Source organism: Saccopteryx bilineata, chromosome 12, assembly GCF_036850765.1.
Source record: "Saccopteryx bilineata isolate mSacBil1 chromosome 12, mSacBil1_pri_phased_curated, whole genome shotgun sequence".
Lineage (NCBI taxonomy): Eukaryota > Metazoa > Chordata > Mammalia > Chiroptera > Emballonuridae > Saccopteryx > Saccopteryx bilineata.
In genome coordinates this window covers 39,262,436-39,279,719 of record NC_089501.1, presented here as the reverse complement: position 1 = coordinate 39,279,719, position 17,284 = coordinate 39,262,436, and the positions used below count along the sequence as shown (strand labels likewise).

At 35.6% G+C, this 17,284-nt stretch overlaps 1 protein-coding gene across 7 annotated transcripts in view; it reads right to left on the bottom strand.

Moving 5' to 3' along the window:
- UTRN (utrophin) overlaps window positions 1–17,284 on the bottom strand; it is a 510,071-nt gene that overhangs the window by 224,118 nt on the left and 268,669 nt on the right. The window contains exon 1 of one of the 7 annotated variants that reach the window (XM_066248063.1): window positions 16,185–16,604. The exons of the other annotated variants lie outside the window; for them this stretch is intronic. Coding sequence (XP_066104160.1) covers window positions 16,185–16,328 — 144 coding nt within the window. The 5' untranslated portion in view covers window positions 16,329–16,604. Of the gene's footprint in view, window positions 1–16,184; window positions 16,605–17,284 lie in introns of those variants that run through there. 7 annotated transcript variants of the gene reach the window in all.

Here is a 17,284-nt window from a genome sequence, read left to right as displayed (position 1 = left end):
AGATTTTTTATGAGTCTCAACAGTTAAGCTTTCAGAGTTTCAAGTAATCTTTCCAACTTTTATCATAGTAGAGTTGCTGCTACTTTTGAAACATTTTATCATGAAAATACTCAAGCATACAGAATAGTTGAAAGATAGTAAAATAAATACCCATATACTGATAACCAGATTTAACAACTGTTAATGTGCTACCATATGGGTTTTATCACAGAGAGAATTTTTATTTATTTATTTTCCAGAACCACCTGCAAGTAAATCATTCACACCAACAACATGATTTGCTGTTAACAGTCTATCTCAGAAACCTATAAAATGCAATTTTATATAATAGTCCCATAAATTCCAAAAGTACAATATATCCTTATCAAAGCAGTTCAGCCATTGCTACTATTAATATATCCCAGGATAGGTCATTTAACCTCTCTAAACTTGTCTTCTCATCTTTAAAAAATGAAGGAGCTAAACTTGAAAACATCCAGTCACCATGGTTATTAAGTTCAATGATTTCAATGCCCACAGAAAACCTCTACTGTCATTGTCTGTTCAATCTGCAATATGAAATTCAGAGAAACCTAAGACACCTGGCTAGATGCAGCCCTCCACCCCCACTCTCAGTGCTATAGATGCATTTCTAGAAATCACTCTAGCTTTTAAAGTAAGGATGATGACATTTGGCACAAGTGAATTATTGAATTATTGAATTGTCCTAAAGTATTGATTCTCAACCACATGGGACTTCCTGAAATTTTTGGTTTACATTATAATTTCTCGTATCTTTCACTAGCTTTCTATCAAGTTTTGCTGCTCAGCTTTTAGAAATAAGCATAATAGGTCATTAGGCTTCCATTAGAAGCAATTACTTCAAAAAAAGCAAATGTTTCCCTTTCTTTACCAAGATACCACGTAAGCATCTTCCACAATGACAGCCTATGTAATGAAGCAATTTAGGATTTGCTTCAAGAATTAATGGAAAACAGTACTCAGTCATTAGGGTCATTAATTCAGGTTATTCAGTTCCTATCAAAACCTCCCTCTCCCAATAGTGATTATTAAAAAATCATCTAAAAATTACGGGAATCTTTCATTGTTATTGAAATTCAAGAAAGATCTCTAAAAAATAAAAAAAGAAAGCTCTTCTTTACTGGTTCCCAAGTTCCCACCAGCATCTGAGATAAATGATGACTAGATTATAAAAATTATGGCTGCCCTAATTTTAGATTGAATAAAAATTTTAGACTTTCTCTTTTGACTAGAGACTGTCCCTCAGGTGCCATCAGTCCCGTTCTGAAGATACGGTTCTTTTCATGTAGTCCCAATGTGAATCTCAGTTGCTTGGAAATTGTATGATTTTACGGGCAGAAAATGCACCTTAATATGAAACCTGGCGTGGTGCCTTAGGAAAAATGAAATGACCCCGCATTGCAGGAAGACATGAGATGGTTGGTATCCAACATTCTGTCACCTGAGTTGAGACAAAAACAAGCTTTTAGTTACCATGTTCCTTCACTGTTGCAAAAATTACTGTAGCAGTGAACCATGGTAACAGTATACGTGGAGAAATATAGTTATTGTGTTTGTTGGTTGGTTTATAGAACAAGAAATTATAAAAATTCTAATATTTTAACTTTAATAATACTCTAGAGTCCTATAAAGCAAATTCATAAACATTAACTTATCGGTCCTATAACAACTTTCTAAAAATAACAGAATGTATATTATTTCCACTGTTTAGATGAAGAAATCAAGGGTTGATATGTCACTTGAGCATTACAAAATATCAAACAGCAAGTAAGACAATCAAAGCTAGGTCTTCTGATTCCAAATTCAGCATTTTTCACCTTACACTTACATTTACAGTACTCTTAAAAAATGAATATGAAATGTAAGTTGCATATTTTATAATGCTATTAGGTTTACAAATCACCTAACAAAAGTTATTCTAATTATTATCAATAATTAAAATTCAAAAACTATCAAATCCTACATATATATATATTTACAGCAGTAAATTTGTTACAATAAATTAGAATTATTTTTAAGAGGATTTTTGTCATGCTTATACCAAAATGACTTACATACAAAGGAAGGTTATTCTGTTTAAAGAAGACATTCAGAAAAATTATGTTCAAATTTGAAAGATGTAAATATTATGCAATTTTTCATTTCAGAATTCCCTTTTGAAAATGCTCTCCATGTTTGAAAATCTCCAATATTCACAAATCTTTTCCTTTCAAACTGAACAAAATTTTGGAAAAAGACAATGGTGATTTGGCAAACAAAGCTGGCACTCAGAAGAGTATTTTTTATTGAGATGAAAAATGTAAATGTTAATGAGTGAATTTCATAGCCATAAACAAGGAGCTGATGTTCTCTGAATACAATGAGCACACTTTTGTGCCCTATGTCTTTGCTTATTTATTGATAGTTGTCTATTCTCAGAATTATCCACTCTATTAAACTCTACCTACTCTTTAAGATCCTTAACTATCTTTTTTCTAAACACTTCCCCGACATTTTCAAGTCAGAATTGACTTTCTTTCTTCTGTGTTCAAACAACTTTAAGTTCTATTGCATGGTATTTGTCACATCCCATTTTAGACATTAGTATTTGGGTTCCCAGCTCAGAATCTGGAATTCAGACAGTTTTGAAAAAGACTGTTCGGTCCCACACGTGGGCAGATCAGTTAAACTCACTAGGTTTTAGCTTATAGTCTCCAACGTAGTTGCATTTTTCATCTAAGAATTCTTAAAATATTTTCTGGGCGGGTACAGAAAACTAAGCATTCAAGTTGCTAGTAGGAATACAAATAGATACTGCCTTATAAGAGAGAAATTTGGCAATATATATATAGTAAATGTCATTAAATGTTTATTTGATCCTGTTAGTCAACTCTGAAAACCGGTCTTGGAAATAATCAGGTGCATTCTATGATTTATGAAGGTGTTCATCAGGAAGTATTTATTATGAGAACACTGGTAATAATAATATAGCTATCTAACCATAGTGAGTGGCTTACATAAATTATCCTGCAGCCATTCAATACAATTTTATTTACAGTAATAAAAAACTCATATAAGAAATGTTTAATAATGTGGGGAAACAGTCCTGATGTGTAAAGTTTAAAAAGAAGTTTATAAAATCCCAAATAAAATCCCAAAGGAAGCCTAGCTGCAAACAACACTTGCCTGGCTCCATATCACAAGCGTCCTGGCATGAGGGATGCCATGCCCAGGCCAACTCACACTGGGGAGGGGCATGTTCTTCTAACCCCAGAGTGAGTCAGTATGGTCTCAGATAATGTTCTAAGCAAAAATAAATAAATAAATAAATCAAAAATCCCTGTTTCCTGTATCTCTTTAAACACAAAGAGGGCACTGCAAAAAGTAAAACAGTTCATTCAGTGTTATTTTTGAACCAAATATCAAGAAATTTCCATAAAAGGACATAATGAATAGTATAACTATACCAAGAACAGTACATTTAGATATCCTGGGAGTGAATTTAGAATCAAATATAATAGCATCAAAAAACACAATTCTTAAAAGTGTTGAGATACATTTAAGAGATTCTGTATTTCTTTCCATTTTCTTCTAACCTAACATGTTTGCTTTTCCCACTCTATCAGCCACAGTGAAGATAACTTCTTTCCTTTGCTTTGTTCAGTTCCTGGCAATGGAACAGAACTTCTTAACATGATGCTTTTTTATTTAATTGATTTTAATTTATTGTGTTTACATAGATTCTAGTGCCGCCCTGAATGCATCCCCCCTCTCCCGTATTCCCCTCAACATCTATCTTGCCCCCTCCCAATGGCGCCCTCCCCCCTTCCCTTCAGGTTTATCCCATCCTATCATCCCCTTTCCCTCTGTCCTCTTTTCCTCTGGTCCCTTTGATCTCTCCTCTGTCTCAATTCCGTTCCTAGTTCACATTGTTCATTGGATTCCTCAAATGAGTCAGGTCATATGATATTTTTCTTTCTCTGCCTGCCTTATTTCACTTAGCATACTAGTTTCCAGGTCCATCCATGTTGTCGCAAAAGGTAAGATTTCCTTCTTTTTCATGGCCCCATAGTATTCCATTGTGTATATGTACCACTGCTTTTTAATCCACTCGTCCACTGACGGACACTTGGGTTGTTTCCAGATCTTCGCTATTGTGAACAGTGCTGCCATAAACATGGGGGTGCATTTCTCCTTTTTGAACAGTGCTATGGTGTTCTTGGGGTATATTCCTAACAGTGGGATAGCTGGGTCAAAAGGCAGTTCGATTTCTAATTTTTTGAGGAATCTCCATACTGTTTCCCACAGTGACTATACCAGTCTGCATTCCAAGCAGTGCAGGAGGGTTCCCTTTTCTCCACATCCTCGTCCGCACTTATTATGTGTTGTTTTGTTAATGAGTGCCATTCTGACTGGTATGAGGTGATATCTCATTGTGGTTTTAACTTGCATTTTTCTAATGATTACTGATGTTCAGCATTTTTTCATATGCCTATTGGCCATCTGTATGTCCTCTTTGGAGAAGTGTCTATTCATTTCTTTTGACCATTTTTTGATTGGATTATTTATCTTCCTGGTGTTGAGTTTTACGAGTTCTTTATAAATTTTGGTTACTAACCCCTTATCAGACATATTGTCGAATATGTTCTCCCATTGTGTAGTTTGTCTTTTTATTCTGTTCTTATTGTCTTTAGGTTTGCAAAAGTTTTTTAGTTTGATATAGTACCTTTCGTTTATCCTGTCTTTTATTTCACTTGCCTGTGGAGATAAATCAGCAAATATATTGCTGCAAGAGATATCGGAGAGCTTACTGCCTATGTTTTCTTTTAAGATGCTTATGGTTTCACAACTTACATTTAAGTCTTTTATCCATTTTGAGTTTATTTTTGTGAGTGGTTTAAGTTGGTGGTCTAGTTTCATTTTTTTGCAGGTGGCTGTCCAATTTTCCCAATATCATTTGTTGAAGAGACTGTCTTTACTCCATTATATGCTCTTACCTTTTTTGTCAAATATCAGTTGTCCATAAAGGTGTGGGTTTATTTCTGGTTTTTCTATTCGTTCCATTGATCTTATGCCTGTTCTTATGCCAGTACCAAGCTGTTTTGCGTACAATGGCCTTGTAGTATAACTTGATATCAGGAAGTGTGATACCTCCCACTTTATTCTTCCTTTTCAAGATTTGGACTCAAATAAATAAAATTAGAAATGAGAGTGGAGAAATAACAACTGACACAACAGAAATTACAAAAGTAAGAAAATATTATAAAGAATTGTATGCCAAAAAATTAGACAACCTAGATGAAATGGACAAATTCCTGGAAACATATGATTTTTTAAAAATTAATCTGGAAGAATTAGGAAACCTAAACAGACCGATTGCAACAAATGAGATCGAAACAGTTATCAAAAAACTCCCAGCAAACAAAAGCCCAAGATGGTTTCACAAGTGAATTCTAACAAATATTCAAAGAACTAACTCCTATCCTCCTAAAGCTATTTCAAAAAATTCAAGATGAACGAAGACTTCCAAGCTCCTTTTATGAGGCGAGCATAGTTCTGATTCCAAAACCAGGCAAAGACAACACAAAGAAAAAAAATTATAGGCCAATATCACTGATGAATTTAGATGCTAAAATCCTCAACAAAATATTAGCAAACCGGATCCAGCAATATATGAAAAAAATCATACACCATGATCAAGTGGGATTTATTCTGGGGAGGCAAGGCTGGTACAATATTTGCAAATCAATCAATGGGATTCATCACATAAACCAAAGGAAGGAGAAAAAACACATAATAATTTCAATAGACGCAGAAAATACATTTGATAAAATCCAGCACCCATTCATGATCAAAACTCTCCTCAGCAAAGTGGGAATACAGGGAACATACCTCAACAGGATAAAGGTCATCTATGACAAACCCACAACCAACATCATACTCAATGGGTAAAAATTAAAAGCAATCCCCTCAAGATCAAGAACAAGGCAGGGGTGCCCCTTTCACCACTCTTATTCAATATAGTTCTGGAAGTCCTAGCCACAGCAATCAGGCAAGAAGAAAAAATAAAAGAAATCCAAATTGGAAAAGAAGAAGTAAAACTATCATTATTTGCAGATGATATGATATTGTATATAGAAAACCCTAAAGTCTCAGTCAAAAACTACTGGACCTGATAAATGAATTCAGCAAGGTGGCAGGATATAAATTTAATACTCAGAAATCAGAGGCATATTTATATACCAACAATGAACTGTCAGAAAGAGAAATTAAGGAAACAATCCCCTTTACTATTGCAACCAAAAAATAAAGTATTGTACCTAGGAGTAAATTTAACCAAGGAGATTAAAGACTTGTACTCAGAAAATTATAAAACATTGATAAAAGAAATCAAGGAAGATACAAACAAGTGGAAGCATATATTGTGCTCATGGTTAGGAAGAATAAACATCATTAAAATGTCTATATTACCCAAAGCAGTTTATAAATTCAATGCAATACCAATTAAAATACCAATGACATACTTGAAAGATATAGAACACATATTCCAAAAATTTATATGGAACCAAAAAAGAACACAAATAGCCTCAGCAATCTTAACACGATGCTTTAAGTAAACAGGATTATATCAGTTTCATTGTGGGTTAATTAGAATTTTGGGTGCTATCTAGGAACCTTATCAATAAATTAGAGGAGCCCTCATAAATTAGGGAAAACTCAGCCTACAAGAGTTTTGTCATAAACTCATTGGTCAAGGGAAGCCTTTTCTTGAACTTCTTCAAGCTGGTTCTCAAATACAGAAAATAAATTGGAAAAACTTCAAAGAATTACTTTCCCTACTCCATTGTTAAAAGAAGAGATGAGTCATGTTGCAAGTCAGACCCAGTAAGTCAAAGTCTGAGGGGCATGAATCTTTTGAAAAGGTTCCCAGGGCAACTGGACTGTGAATGCCCTCATGATGATCTAAGGGATCCTTTCGGAATAAAGATAATAAGAATGATAATAATATCCCAACACCCAAGAGACACTAAGGGATCTCTCTCTGTTCAAGGCACTGAGCTGGGCACATTCAATTATCACCTTGTTTGACCCCCACACTAGAAATTTGTAAGAATAATCATGATAATAGTGATATCAACCAACTCTGTTACAAGAGTAACCAACACACATGACATCTTCTTATGTGCTGGGCTCTTTTATAGCATTTCATAAATATTCATTTTTTTAAATTCTCACAACTCAGAGAGAGAGAAACACTAATTTCAACTTCATTTTTCTGAAAAGGAAGCTGACACACCGATTTTAAATGATGTGGCCAAGGTCACAAAACACTGGTAAGTGGCAAAGCCATGATTATTTGGATTTATACAGCCAACCTCCAGAGTAGCATGAACTCTCTGAACCATTAAATTTTTTCCAAACAAGTTATTTGAACTTGCTTGTTTTACATGGGAAATGCAAAGTGCTATTTTGTCTTTATGCCACTTATCATGTACCCTGGTATATGAAAGCCATTCAATATATGACCTTAGAGTTGAACTGGTTTTTTGTTTGTTTTTTATTGAATTTATTGGGGTGACATTGGTTAATAAAAGTATATAGGTGTCAGGTGTAGGATTCTATAATAAATCACTTGTTTATTGTGTTTACCACCCTAATTAAAGTTGAATTATTAAAAAACAAAATTCTTCATAGAAAAGAACCATTCTATCAAATTAGTTGACTGACTTTTCAACTTATTTTTTTTAAGGCACTGTTATGCTCTTTTTTCATATAGTGACAAAAAACTACATTTGAGTATACAGAATTAGGTTCATTGAATACATAATACAATACTTGTGGCACAGAGACTTAAACCAAACTAAATTATGACTCAACAACCAGAATCAACTATATTAATTTGCTTTAAAGTAAACTTTAAAATGAGCCCACTAAAAAAGCTCCAACATGCAAGCTTAAACTAGAACAAAATCTTTGTTCTCTTCAAATTATGTTACCAGATCTCAAATATCAAAGTAGTTTTGAAAAGAACATATTCATTATGTTTAAACTTCCAGGAGAAAACAAGTACATCTCCACCCCACAAAACTAATAGCAATAAAATATGCCTGTAACGATCTCAAAGTAAGTGTAAAGAGGCTTTGGATCTGGCATCAAAAAACCTAAGTTCAGGTTGTGCCACAGACTAGCTGAGCAATTGATGGCATGCTCCTTAACATGACAATTTACAAACCCTGTTTTACTATTTGTCCAATGGGAATAATGACAATTTCTTTGCCACCTATTTCTTGCAGAGAAATAATAACATAGGAATTCATTAGTACTCTATGTATTGATGATGCAATATGAGAAAACATTAAAAATTAAAAGAAACTGTGTAAGTGATAACAAGACTTTTTTCAATCATGAAAACCTATAGTTATTTTATTGGTAATATTTGGCCATTTTTCTCTCAATTTTCTTAAAGCAAAAGTAAAATATTATTGTGAAACAATTCAATGTCTTCTTTCATTTGTTTTTTTCCCAAAAAATTCTTGTTTAAGCTTTATTAAACTATACTTTCATCTCAGCCTATAACTCTTTATTAAGAAGGAAAAGGTTCTGTCTGCTTTTATAGAGGAGCATTGTTATAAATTAATCTTCTAGAATTCTACAGACTTGAACAAACCAGCAGAAGAAAAAAGAAAAGAAACCCTCAGATGAATTTCACATCCTTTCCAATTTCAGTTATTTGGACTCATTTACCTCACCTAGAGATGAATAAACTTTGTGAAACTGAGAAAGCTACCTTAGCATGAAATTTTCAATATTCTTCTATCTCTATGGTAGGAGTTTTACTAATTGCTTATTTTAGAGAGATAAAAATAAAGTACCAAGTCTTCTAAGAGAAGCTGGCAATGTTCACAGTCAGTGGTAAGAGAAAGTGGGTAATGCCTGCACATTTAAAATCTAGCAGAACATTCAACTTAGAAATTTCTCCTTGAAATTTAATAAGCTTTACCCCTAAGTAAACTTAAATTATTAACATCTCAGTCACAATTATCAAATGATAAAAGTAAAAGACTTTTTATATCCACACCCATAAAGCTATTTTAACACTGATCTAGACCTATGCAAATAATGATATATATATACATATATAATATATATATGCACATATATATATATATTTTTTAACACATTAGCTTCAGGGTAGAGGATGAAGTAATAATGGACTGGAAAAAAAGAACATCCCACAAGAAAAGATGGAAGAGTTTGGGGGAGAGGTGGTAGCTCAACTAGAGCAGTGAGGACAGAAGGGAGACAGTTAGGAGGTAAAACCAAATGCTTTCCCATTTATTGAATGGGAAGAGTTTCTCACTGAAAAACTCTGAGTGGTGCCATTAACTGAAGAAGACAGCCAGGAAGGTGAAACAGAGGTGGGGTTAGAGAGAGAATGAATGCAGCTCTGTAAATATTGAGATTCTATTTATTTATTTATTTATTTATTTATTTAATCTTTATTTTGCCACAGCTTCCCAAGACAATCTGTATTGAAAAATTATTTTTAAAAAGTTACTTAATTTAAGGCCCTGGCTGGTTGGCTCAGTGGTAGAGCGTCCGCCTGGCGTGCAGAAGTCCCGGGTTTGATTCCCAGCCAGGGCACACAGGAGAAGCGCCCATCTGCTTCTCCACCCCTCCCCCTCTTCTTCCTCTCTGTCTCTCTCTTCCCCTCTCGCAGCCGAGCCTCCATTGGAGCAAAGATGGCCCGGGCGCTGGGGATGGCTCCTTGGCCTCTGCCCCAGGCGCTAGAGTGGCTCTGGTCGCAACAGAGCCACGCCCCAGAGGGGCAGAGCATCGCCCCCTGGTGGGCAGACCATCGCCCCTGGTGGGCGTGCTGGGTGGATCCCGGTCAGGCACATGCAGGAGTCTGTCTGACTGTCTCTCCCCATTTCCAGCTTCAGAAAAGTACAAAAAAAAAAAAAAGTTACTTAATTTAAAAACATTTTGTTAATAAAAACTCATACTACTCATGACCTTTAGCTAAAAGCCATATAATTAGATATGATATAATGCTTTGCCACTTAAACTAAAAAGAAAAATAAAACCATTCTACAAGATTGCATTTTTAGGTAGTTCTTTAACTGTTAAAGAAATATAGAAAAATAACAAAACAATAATTTTCTTTTAAGCACGAGAGAGACAGACCAGAAGGGAGAGAGATGAGAAGCATCAATCATTAGTTTTTCGTTGTGACACCGTAGTTGTTCATTGATTGCTTTCTCATATGTGTCTTGAGGGGAGGGCGCCCCAGCTGAGCCACTTACCCTTTGCTCAAGTCAGTGACCTTGTGCATAAAGCCAGAAACCTCTGGGCTCAATCAAGCCAGCAACCATGGGGTCATGTTTATGATTCCGCACTCAAGCAGGGAACTCCGCACTCAAGCCGGGAACCCCGCACTCAAGCTGAAGACTTCAAGGTTTTGAAACTGGGTTCTCAGCATCCTAGACTAGTGCACTATCCACTGAGCCACCGCATGGTCAGGCAACAAAACAATGATTTTTAAATATACATTGCCTTAAAAAACTATGGCAAAACAGAGATCAGGGAGTTATCTAAAATAGCACTGCCGCTTATGGAAACCACTGGAAAACATAGTAGTCTCCCCTTACCTGCACGGGATACATTCTAGGACTCCCAGTGGATTCCTGAAACCATGGTAGTACTGAACCCTATAGATTCTGTCTTTTCCTATACATTCATACCTATGATAAAGTTTAATTTGTAAATCTGGCACAATAAGAGATGAACAACAATAACTAATAATAAAATAGAAAAATTATAACAACATATTATAATAAAAGTGATGTGAATGTGGTTTCTCTCTCAAAATATTATATTGTCTGTACAGCATGGATACGCTGGACAAAGGAAAGGTTCAAATCCCAAGCAGGACAGAGCTGCATGGCATAAGAGTTTGTCTTGCTACTGAGAATCAAGTAAAATTTTTTTAAGGTTTTTTTTTAAATTAATTTCTTTATTCATTATTAGAGAGGAGAAACAGAGAGGGAGAGAGAGGAGAGAGAGACAGAGAGAGAGAAGGGGGGAGGAGCTGGAAGCATCAACTCCCATATGTGCCTTGACCAGGCAAGCCCAGGGTTTTGAACTGGCGATCTCAGCATTTCCAGGTAGACACTTTATCCACTGCGCCACCACACGTCAGGCCTGAATCAAGTAAAATTTAAAACAGGAATTTTCCATGTAATATTTTCAGACCACAGTTGACCGTGGGTAACTGAAGAAAGGGAAATCACAGATGAGAGGGCCTGCTGTATCTGATAACAAGTAGGGATATAGGTGTTGCCTCTCCTGACTCACCCACCTTGACCTGTGATACCAACCCACCGAGGGAGTGTAGAAATAGAGGGAGAGCAAGGGGAGGAATCCACCCAGGTGCCCACACAGCTCCGACACAGCGGATCTAAGACATCGATGGAGATAGAAGAGATGTAGGCAGATCCTCCCACATTTGGCATTTGTTTTTAATTTATTGATTGATTTTAGAGATTTTTAGAGTGAGAGAAGCACTCATTTGTTGTTCTACTTAGTTGTGCATTTACTGGTGGCTTTCTGTACAGGCCCTGACCAGGAATCAAACCCACAGCCTGGGTTTACTTCATCAGTGAGTCTGAAAGTCTGTTCAGACCATTGGAATTTTGGGATGATGCTCTAATTGACTAAGCTAACTGGCCAGGGCCAGCATTTTTTCCTGTTAAATACCTCAGCCTTCACAGATTTTCTGAACTAACCAAAACAAGGATTTTTCATAAAACCAAAAGACAACGGCCTGACCTGTGGTGGTACAGTGGATAAAGCGTCGAACTGGAAATGCTGAGGTCGCCGGTTCGAAACCCTGGGCTTGCCTGGTCAAAGCACATATGGGAGTTGATGCTTCCAGCTCCTCCCCCTTCTCTCTCTCTGTCTCTCCTCTCTCTCTCTCTTTCTGTCTCTCCCTCTCCTCTCTAAAAATGAATAAAAATGAAAAAATACAATGATCAACTAGGGTTCTACCTCCAAGGCTAGAGACCGTGATTCTGACCTTTTCTGTGGTTCAAATGCTGTGTGTGATTTGATTACGGAAAGAAATGGAGGGAATTTGAGAGGTGACTTTAAAATATATAGATCTTGATATTAGATCATGATGAAGAAAAGTTCTATCACCCTAACAACTTGAGAATTTAATTATTCAAGGATAGCATAGTTTTCAATCTGAAAAAAAAGGTAAGGGAACTTGGGGAAATAAAAAATTTTAACTATACGGGGTATAAATTATTTGAAATACACTGTCTCATTCTGGGTCTTCTTTAAAAACATATACTCAACCGTAACTACCTCTAAATAAAGAGTACCCACATATGTAGATGAAAAATGATGTGTGAACTTACTTCATCAGTGAGTCTGAAAGTCAGTTCAGACCATTGTGGTCACACAACCCTGCCCTTTGGCACTATAAGCCTCCACATGGCTGTGCGTTATCAATATGTTAAAATACACATACACAAACACACCATACACATGTGTGCACACGCCCATGCCCGCACACAGAAAACCTTTCGTAGACATCGCCCATCAACCCAGACTCACTGGGTGGAATCCCCTGGTCTACTTCTGTTTTCATAGGCAGCCACTCTAATACCACAAAAGACATGGTTTTTCAAGCATGACTTTGAGATGAGCACACAATTCACTGTAGTCACCAAAATGAAACGTATATACCACACACGGAGAAAAAGACAACCAACTAGGGTGCAAGAAGAGACCAGTAGAAAGTAAGAACAGAATTAAGCTCTACTAATATTTGATATGCAATTTTACCATGGCTCATGTGAATAATTTCTAAATAGATGAATGGATAGATGTTAAAAATATTTTTACTGATAGGACTACGTGACCAAAAACCTTTAGAGATGATTAAAATTATGTAAATTGAAGTCGTTTCAATATATATGAAGGCAAATTAAAGTGATATTACTTAAATTAAAATGCTTTAAATGCTTAAATCATGAGAGATTCCATTTATAATACAAATTTTATATTTTCCCCACTTTTCTATAATGGTTCAGACACTTCAATCCACTGTATAAAAAGATGCTTTTACCATGCTCTCAATAAATATTTTATGAAAACTGACACTAAGAAAGAGATCAGGACTTAACAAAATTTCTTTCTGATTCAACAAAATTCAATCAGCTTTTAACCCAAAGATTTAATGATAAAATGTCCCAAAGTATTCAGATGACACTGTGCTGTATTAGAAGAAAAATTATTTTTACAGTCATTAATATTTTAAAGGAGCTAAGCAATGAAAACCAAATCTGAAAGAATTAACACCCAGTATAAGGTGATTTTAGGTCATCAGAGCAATTTCAACGTTGCTAATTATATCTCCAAAAAAGCCGAGTGCATGCTTCTGTTTCCCGACCAAATTTTATGGGATGCATAACTAGGAAGAAATACTTTTAAAAGCAAAAAAATACAAGTGAATGTGCAAATAGCGTGAGAGGGGGAAAAGCATATTTTAATGCCGAGAGCTGTGAATTCCAACTGCCTCTTTTCATTTCTCCCCTCTTTTCAAGACATACAAAAGGAAAAAACACAAAATGAGGACACTCACCACAAATTTTCAATTGTGTAACACAAACTCTTTTCTGATACTCACGAGGAGAATGAACATGAGCAAAGAAAGGCAAAGTACTGTGGAATAAAAAGTCTGATCAAAGAAAGAATTTAACGAACTTAATTTTTAAATTTACATATACTATGTAAAAAGAGAGATCTGATCAAAAGAAAAAGGAGAGATTACAATGCCAATGTAAATTTAAAATAGTCCTGTCTCCTTAGATTATGCCAGATTTTTTCTTATTTCTGTCAGTCTGTGCTGTATTTATAATAGACTGCCTCTCCATTTTTATGAAGAAACTCTGAAGCAGCGTTTCCTTTCTAAGAAAGGAACTTTAGGTAATTCAGGAGGTATAAAGGCAGACATAAAAGTCATTATCGCATTTGCAGTTTAACGAGACAGTGTATAGTGTCTTAAAGCAAATAAACGCCAAACATTTAAACCTTTAAAGACTACAATTAACTATTCTTAGTTGGTATAGATATCTGTGTCAGTATTTGAGACTGTAACTGTTAATATTTAATTCTGCAACTAAATTTTTATTTATATCATATGAGTTAACACAGACAACAATTAAGATCAGTTTTCAAAATATAACCAAGCAGATAAATTACATCTGTTTCTAGCTGATTTATTTCATGTGATTGTGTCACTTCCTATTTTGGAATTCCAGGCCGTTGGACAAAAATCTCATATATCACTGCCTTATATTGACACCTGCTGGAAAGTACTGGAATTGTATATTTCTGATTTCATTATGTGGGCAGCTGTTATTTTGCATCTGTGAAAAGAAATGTGGAAGATAGAATTTCAACTGCAAATTTTGATTTAAAATAAAACAACGTGCCATTTATTCTGAACCTTTTAATTTTAAAGGTTTTGTAAGAAAATTTAAAATCTCAAGAAATCTGCCCAAAGAGTATTTCAGGAGGGAATTAATTTACCCAATGACTTTAGTAACTGAACTTCTGTTTATTTTGAGTATATTTATGAAACTAATTAAGCAACCTTTGTCTAGTATTTGAACTTTATGCTTTATACTTCAGACTAACTTAATATTTTGGTCACATGACCTGAGAAAACAATACCTGATTTTCTGAAAGGTATGCATACAAATGAATCAAAAAATGATCCAGCTAATAAAAAAAAAGATGCTTTACATAGTCGTATTTGTAGTTAAAGAGATAAAATGACATGCATTAGTGAATGATCTTTTCCTCTCTATTGTCAGAACTACCTGTTTGCATAATACCAGAATAAATTTATTCTCTGAAATGGACCAAAACACATTAAAATAATTAATTTACAAATTTGTAAAACTGAATTATTGTCATATTGTTTGAATTAGCTTCTTATGCAAATAAAACACTTCCACGTATTTCTGCAAATACTCCATTACCTTCATCTGTCTCCTAAAACTTTTCAAAGAAAAATAAGTTTTCAGATAGAAATACATTCAACTGATCAAACTGTTAAGAAATAAAAATATGATGTAACCAAGTTAATAGAATACTGACTCCTTCCCCCACCCCAGTCTGCTGCCATATAATATACACAGTTTAGGTTCTTGGACATAATCATGTTTTATATCATCATAAACATAATGTCCTAGAGACAGTTGTTCCAATAACAAATGAGTTTGGGCAGCTAAGAGGACAATAAGCTACATTCTTGGAAATGGTACTAAGGATAGGATATGAAGGAAGAATGCTGTACTGAGGTACTATATATGATACATTGCTTTACCATTCCTGTTATAATTCCTTACCTTTATATCAAATTGCTTCAATTTTTAACAAAAGTAAAGAGAGTGCAAGCATAGTTTAAATAAACAGAACTACAATAAAAAATCTAACAGCTAACTTTAAAAAATACAGGAGCTTGACACTCAGTGGTTTATGTTTAGGATGACGTGGTATTTGGAATTTGTAACTGTCAAGCAAGTTGCCTCCTGAAAGTGTACTCGATCCACCTGTCCAAATAAAATTAAGTTCTTTAAGGTAAATTGTAATATATGAAGATTCACGATTATAAAGGTTATTGCATGATAAGAGGAAGTCTAATAGTTTTCAGGATGTGTTTTAATTTTTTAAATTAAAAAAAACAATTAGCTAAAAAGAGATGGGCAGTTTTAAAGTAATTCAGTGAAAGATTAAACTCTTCTTTTAAATCACTGAAATCCTCATTAAGCTAATGTGCCATTCAATACGAAGACATCACAAAGAATCACAGAGGTAACAGGTCTTAATGAATGTAGTTTTGCTATATTTTCTCCCAACAGTACACCAGCCTTTGCAGAAGACAAGATTTTGTCAGCAGCAAAATAAAATAAGCACAAAAAAGTACTTGTTTCTGATTCTTAAACAAAATTTAAATAGCAATTCACTTTAACAGCTTTCACAATCAGTCACTATAAAAGGACTCCGTCCTTGATAAGAGCCCTGAAGATCAGTTTTCAGAACCCGAGAAACAGTAGAATTGTCAGACACCCAGAGACGCTTATTTTCAATCACTAGTTAGTTACCTTACAGAGCTTCTGATACCGAGGAGAAGAAACTGCCATCCTTTGTAAACGATGTAACAAAACCACAACTTTCTGCAGAGACGTTCTCACCACAGCCATCATTTTAAGTTTACCACACTTCTGGAGACACCTCAGAATTTGCATTATAAATGAAGAGCAATGATCATTTCCTCCTGGTCACTGGACAATGATTTGCCAGTTCTCTGAGCATGCTCGGTTCCAGGAATGCATTTGAAAGATACAGGGGGCTCAGGTTCCTGGCAAAAGGGGGGCTGGTATTCCTTCAACTTCTTCTCAATTTAAAAACCGAATGCAAACGCCACCCAGAGAGCCCCCCAGCAGATGCTCCCGGCCAGCACTTGCTCAGCCCGGCATGGCCAGGAAACGAAGCAAGTTGAGCAGTCAAACGCTGCCTGCTGCTGGAGAGGAGTGCATTCAGTAGTCAAAAAAAGGATATTAAGTGAAACATTAAAGCTGCAGATCCAGAGCAGACATCCCCTGGGAACAGAGATTCAACACATCGCCACCACGGTGCATGCCTCCTAGCAGGTTTCTATTAAGAGATCAAGTATCATTCACTCGCTCACTGTAAAGAGGAATGCGCTCACTCCCTGACTGCACGCAGCTCTGGCCGTGCTCTGTGCCATGAGTGAACAGACCCCTGAGTGAATAGACCCCGTTATAAATCTTGAGGAGCGTATGAGGGTACCTGACTCTAATGATATCAGCCCATCCGTTAAGTGCTAATAAATCACCTCCAGGCAGGTCTCAGAACCAGATCATCTGAAACAAAACAAAAATACCTGCAGGGGGTATGTGGCTTCAGCTAAGGACACCCTAAAAGCAGAGTCACTCAGAGATGCTGCCTAGGACGAAAGCCCTTCAAAACCAAATTCCAACGTTAGGTTAGGACTCCTCCAATTAAACAGCAAAGTTAATAAAACCAAAAAGTCTGTAGATGACTACTGAACATCCCGAATTACCCCATTTCCCCTTAGACAGCATCTTCATGATCTCACTTCAGCTGTCATAAAGCTGTTTTAATTTAATGAGTAAGAAATATAAGACATGATTATATGGTATAAAAACCAAGTACAGCA